This window comes from Mycetomoellerius zeteki, unplaced genomic scaffold, assembly GCF_001594055.1.
Source record: "Mycetomoellerius zeteki isolate Tzet28-1 unplaced genomic scaffold, Tzet1.0 scaffold19, whole genome shotgun sequence".
Taxonomy (NCBI): domain Eukaryota; kingdom Metazoa; phylum Arthropoda; class Insecta; order Hymenoptera; family Formicidae; genus Mycetomoellerius; species Mycetomoellerius zeteki.
This window is the reverse complement of record NW_017256854.1, coordinates 1,182,627-1,188,836: the sequence shown is the minus strand read 5'-3', so window position 1 is coordinate 1,188,836 and position 6,210 is coordinate 1,182,627. Positions and strand designations below refer to the sequence as shown.

General features: G+C 29.6%; 1 protein-coding gene across 1 annotated transcript; it reads right to left on the bottom strand.

Annotated features, from left to right (window-relative positions):
- Positions 1-3,409: 3,409 nt before the first annotated feature.
- Positions 3,410-5,911, bottom strand: LOC108722000 (troponin C-like). The gene is made up of 5 exons (XM_018446881.1): positions 5,792-5,911; positions 5,397-5,424; positions 5,181-5,324; positions 4,831-5,082; positions 3,410-3,924 (listed from the first exon to the last, which is right to left on the bottom strand). The coding sequence occupies exons 1-5, from the start codon at positions 5,792-5,794 to the stop codon at positions 3,890-3,892; spliced, it is 462 nt and encodes a 153-aa protein (XP_018302383.1). The 5' UTR covers positions 5,795-5,911; the 3' UTR covers positions 3,410-3,889.
- Between the last annotated feature and the right edge of the window lie 299 nt (positions 5,912-6,210).

The window sequence follows — 6,210 nt, the reverse complement described above, 5'->3', positions numbered from 1 at the left end:
TCGGAATTATTCTGTTTTCTCTTAAAAAACACAAAGAGATATAGAGAATTATTGAATAATTTCGATTGGAATCCAATCCAAATAATTCCACAATATGTATTCCGGTTGAATCCCGGTTGAGGTGATATTTTTCTCAATAAATTATTTATTTTATTTTAATAAAAATGCATATATTAACTATAATATTATTAAATTGCTTGTCAATTTAATGTGTAATATTACGTATTTTAGCTTTAATTTAATAACAAATTCGATTGGATGCACTCTGTACATACTAGTACATATTAAAGCCGTTGTACACAAATTAGCAAAAATATGTATTTAATGTAAATATAAAAACGGATTAAACGGATGAAATCCCCAATATGTTTTATTATGCTGTTAAGTAAAATCTGTATTTTATAATTTGAAAGTTTGCATTTTACTTTTACATAGTTTAAATCAATACAATAGCTTTAATATACAGTAATGTGTTCAATCAAATTCGTTAAGACTGTATTTTAAAACCGACAAATAATCGGCACGCAGTTTGTTTTAACTGAGATTTGCATTAAATATTGTTTAATACTCAAAATAAATAATTAATCATTACATTTTAGTATTAAATTTTTATAAGAAATATTCATATTAGTCAAGCAAATATTCATAACCAACATTATAAACGTATTTGATATAATTAAAATTATTTGCTTTTTATTATACATCTTATTATCATACATCATAAATTGATATTTTTAAAGACTTTGTAGAATATATTTTTTAATATATACATAAGTTTACTTCACAATTGAAAGATTTATAAAATTATTATTATATGCAACACGTAAATATGTAATAATAATTCGAGGAATTACATTACTTATTTAAAGAATTATCATTTATTTAAAGTAAAAATGTAAAAATAAAAAAATAGCGTGATATTTACAAGATATAATGAATGCGTTTGTACTCATTGTCAGAACGAATCATACATTTTGCTTTGTGCAAGATTTAGGAGTTAGAAATTTCATCGGTGAATACTCATTTCGCCATCACATTTGACTTACATGTCGATTGTTGCTCAAATAAAGATTGCTGAACGCGATATTCATCATTACAGGATGTACGAATGTTATAAGTACGCACATTGATATAACATTATTTCACAATAATACGTGCTATTGCACTGCAGAAGCAGGAATTTTATTCCATTTTCTACAATATTTATACTTTCTATAGTAAGAACCGTTAATGCCATTTAATTCTCTCGCGATTATTACACAATTTCAAATACAAAAGAAAGTTTATAGTCATCGGTTGACCGCGCCAAATCAGTGAAAGAAATTTTTCTTCCGTATAAATTATTACGAATGGCGCCTTATTTACCGAAATATTTCAGATAATCAGTGCGGAAATATAAATTACTGCAAAACTGGGGCTTAATTTCAATTTACGAGATATATGACGATAGTTCACTTTTATCTTTATGATCAAGGAATATCTCTCGTATAATCAACTACGCTACGAATGTAATGTAGAAATCTAGATTCAAAATTTTCTAGTTTTGTCGTTTTTTAATGGAAGCAAATCGCTTGCAATAATTATGATACTTACAAGCTATGAACTATGTAATGTTCGGTGTACTGCACTTCGAATTTATTGCGTCCGGGATAAAGCAAAAAGTATGTAATTATGTTCAATGATATCACAATGATTAACTCTCAGCAAAGTAAAAATTTGTACCTACAAGAAATATGTTTCTTCTTTGACTTAATTCTTAAATTTCTGGGTCACGAAATATCCTGTTTCTTTGAAATAAATGAATTAGTATATTTAATAATTTTTATATTTATCTAGTTCTTAAATAATTCAATCTTTAATTTTGATTTTAAAAAACTATAGATGAAATAATAATATAAAATATTTAATATACCGAAATTGTATTTAAGATAAATAACACGGTACATATCGGGATTCAAAAACGAAGATTAAAACATGTTCAAATAATTGCAATAATGAATTTAAAGCAGTTCTTTTAAATTAACTTGCTAATTTTTCAATTTTTCATGCGTGAGATCGCGCGTAACATGCAATATGAAGACAAGAGATTGTTGTCTCATTCATATTATTATATTCATACAACATCGACTTCATTATGTGGTGAAACTGTATTATATGATGCTCGAGTTCATTGACCGTAAAAAGAAATGTAAGGTCAATAGATTGGATCATTGAACATAAAGTTACAACACTTCTGGTTTCAATGACTCTGACAAATAATTGTGCTCTTAGCGAAATCCGAGTACCCTGTATAATAAATGGGTCGGCCATTTTCACGCGGAGCAGATTAGTCCACGACGACGACGTGAGAATCGCGATATAATTCCATTTCTGATACCCGATTTGGTAACGTTTCTCACAGCATGATTGCATACGCCGCGACGTTTATTGCTGTACTTATTATTACGTGGTTCATTTTCAGAACGGAAATGCCACTGGTCAGACAGCTAGTGATCGGTGTGAACGATTGCGAGCATTTATTTTAGTCGCGTGAGTCTATTTTTACTCGTCATCACGTTTTGCTCCATATAACATGCGTATCATATAATATTAAAATAAATTAAAAAGATTTTAATGAAAGTAATAAAAATTTTTATAAAAATGAATTTGCTCATAATTAAGAAATATATATACGTGATCCGTAATTAAAATCGTTCTCTCTTTATTTCTCGTTCTCGATTTTAATGAAAGAAGAATAATTAATAATTACAAGATATTTTGATAAATTTTGTAGATATTTATGCAATTGCATGAAAATATAAGAATAGACGAATATAAGTATGATAAAAAATTTTTTACAAATTTATTTAAAATTTATAACGTGTGTTCTTCTTCGATACTCTTTGAAATGAAATTAAATATAAAGTGCGGTAACTTCTCAAGTTTTATTTTAAGAACATATAATTATTAATTCTGCAAATATTTTTACAAATATACATATATTTATTAGTAAAAGTTATGTGTGATGACGTTCGTTAAGTATGATATTAGCATTTATTTTAGTAATTGTTAGTAATTTCTAAAAATAAATAATATCAAAAACAAGAGTACTTCTGATGAAAAATTATTTATTTCTAGAAATTACTAAATCATTTAACACGTTTAATTAAAATAGTCATAATTATTCTGAATCTAATCATTGAATCACGTTACAGCATTGCATAAGTAATATTTAAAAAATGATAAAAGAAAATTGAAGAAATTACAATTTCTTGAAATACTCTTGTATTCATTGGGAATCTATTTTGATAAACTTACAAAGAAAGTAGCGCCTCGCATACTTGAACGCGGTGCGCTATTCTGTGCACCGGGAAATGTCGTTTAGGGGCAAGATACTCATGCATAAAAAGAAATAAGTACACAATATTTATGTAGATGTATCTAATAGTTTAATAACTTATATATATAATTTACGTTACAAATTGGACCTTTTAATACTTTCACATGTAAACTTATAATGATATTCATAGAATAGAAAATAACTTTCTTCGCGACGTCTAGAGATAATTACGTTGGAGCTTTGCATGATACTCGTTTTGCGATGACGACGATATTCACTACTTTATTTTGCACAAACCCTGTTCCGATTTATTCAACGCACTTCGGGGGATTTCCATTGCTCCTGACATTAACTAAAACCGTTTAGAAACGCTACGATCTTCACCTTGCACGATGAAAGTCAGTCAAGGATATGGATGAACCGTCCAATTTTCCGCTTGGCCGTAGTTTAGTGGTTTGCAAAAGCGCGTGCCTGGATGATGAAGAAGGAACGCTCTCTCTGACGGGCGTTACCAATTGCGCAGTTAAACCAGACTCCGAGTGCCCATCTTCATTACCAGCTCCGGTTGCTTTAGTCGTCGCCTCCCGTCATGACTTCCATAAACTCTGAAAGCGCGCAAAACGTGGGCGTTAGCGTAATCAGGCGGCGCCTCGCATTTCCCGCGGGCTACAAACTTGGCGAACCACCCAAGGCGAGAGACTTATTGAACGTTCGATCGACTTTGCTATTAGTGCGGTTATGTTAAGTTTCACTGACGTTGACATGCACGAAACGAATTTACTTGGCTCGGGGCTTCGTAACTTAAGCACATTTTAAACGAACTAGTTGGCTTTCGAAGCGTGTCACATATTATTGAATCTCGCAAATAAATCACAGTTAAGTGCACCTAGAGAATTTCTTAAATATATTATTTTTAATGCCATAAGATTTTAATTAAATTTTGACTTGTTTGAACATGCGGTATAATTTTTCATGACTGATAACGATTAGTCACCTGATTGTATCCCGATTATAATACTGAATTGAATAAAAGTTTTTTGTAATTTAACATATTTAATGGTATCAATTTTGGAAAACGGATAGCGTTATATTTTATTAAACTAATTTGAAATTTTCGCTATAAAAATTTACTAATAATAAATTTAATATAAATCTTTAATAAATTAATATGTGAAATTGTAACTTTAATTACTTGATATATTTAAACAGTTTCATTATGAATACGTTTTGTTAAAATAAACTTTGATATTTTTTATTAAAAACATGAAAATTGAGTTATCTTTTTATTAAAAAGTAACTTTGAAAAAAAAGTTTTAAAAGTCCGTCTAAATAATAGCTTTTTAATTTTCGAGATTAATATACCTAATCAACTCCGCGAAATGATAAAAATTGTATTAATTCATTATTAAAATATTACGCATGTTTATAACCAGCATTGACTCCTATAGCTTTCACATTTATATTTATTATTTTTGTATGAAATGATAAAAGAAAGATAATGATAAAAATACCGTCAAAATCGAGCGTTCCTGATCCATCAGCGTCGATTTCTTCGATCATTAAATCGAGTTCTTCCGGTGACAGCTTGTCGTCGAGTTCGTGAAGGATGTCGCGAAAAACAGCGGTAGTTATGTAGCCGTTGCCCTCTTTGTCATACAACCGGAATGCCTCGCGTAATTCTTGCTGCATCGCTTCCGTATCTTCTTCTACCAAGAATCTAGCAGCCAGCGTACAGAATTCTTCGAACTCGAGTTCTCCGGAACCTCGAGAAAAGAAAAATATACAATCAGTAGAAAAATATACGTATTGAAAAACGGTTAAGAAAATATAATCGACGCAGGATCGACAAAATTTTACTTACCATCCTCATCGACTTCACTAATAATTTCCTGCAGCGTGTTTTCGCTGAGCTCGTGACCCAACATGGTCAATATTGTGCCTACCATATTTGTACCGATACTGCCCTTCTTTTGCTGATCGAAAGCATCGAAGGCTTTCTTCAACACTGTAAAACATAGAAAAGTGATAGTCTTATATTATTCTAAATTTTATTATAATTATAAAAAGGTATACTTACGGGCTATCTGGTCCTTATTTAGATCTTCCTGAAAATGTAACAGTATTTAATTATTATTTATGATTACACATTATTAATTTATAAATATAAAATTTGGATAAATTTTATATCATATAAAATAGTATTTATTCAAATTTTATATTATATAAAAAAGTAAATTTTATATAATATAAAATTTGAATAAATTTACGCAAAAAGCAATTTAATTTTTAGTTATATCTACTATCAATGTTTAAGCTTGCATGCTTATTGAATTATTGTATATTTCCATTTAATTTAATGTTCAATTGTATTATTATGAGTTTTATTTGTCCATTTAATTTTTATACTTTTTGCTAGGAAAATGTTAAGATTTGATAAATTATTTTCGTATTTATCGGAAGTATGTAACTTGCCATTGCGATGATAACTATACGCGCTGCTCGTGGTACGTTCGCTTGGACGGTTTATCCGAGTATGCACCAGATTCTGACGGAGGACTTCTGTTTTAAGTGATTTTAACGATGATCTTCTGGCACGTGATTGACCAAGTAATCCCTACATCCTAAGTCTAGTGGTTTTCAAATTCATCGAGGACGTTCTCCCCACTCTATTTTCTTAGACACGTTTTACCTGATTATGCAGAATTCGCGGCAACACGTTTAATACAATTTCAAAAATCTTCCACGCTACTACTAATCATACGTTCGATTTATCAACAACTTTTCCAAATATTATGACATTTCTACATGACAAAATTAATGCGAACATATTGTACGCGATTCGTCTTAATGTAAATTATTAATTGTGAAGCATATAACATCTAGTTACAGAT

Bases quoted from the DNA above. Each gene is read 5' to 3' on its own strand.
- LOC108722000 (XM_018446881.1), bottom strand. The intron at 5,325-5,396 runs GTAAGTATACCT...TATGTTTTACAG, and splicing joins AAATAAGGACCAGATAGCCC to TGTTGAAGAAAGCCTTCGAT. The intron at 3,925-4,830 runs GTATTTTTATCA...GCGCGCTTTCAG, and splicing joins AGGAACGCTCGATTTTGACG to AGTTTATGGAAGTCATGACG.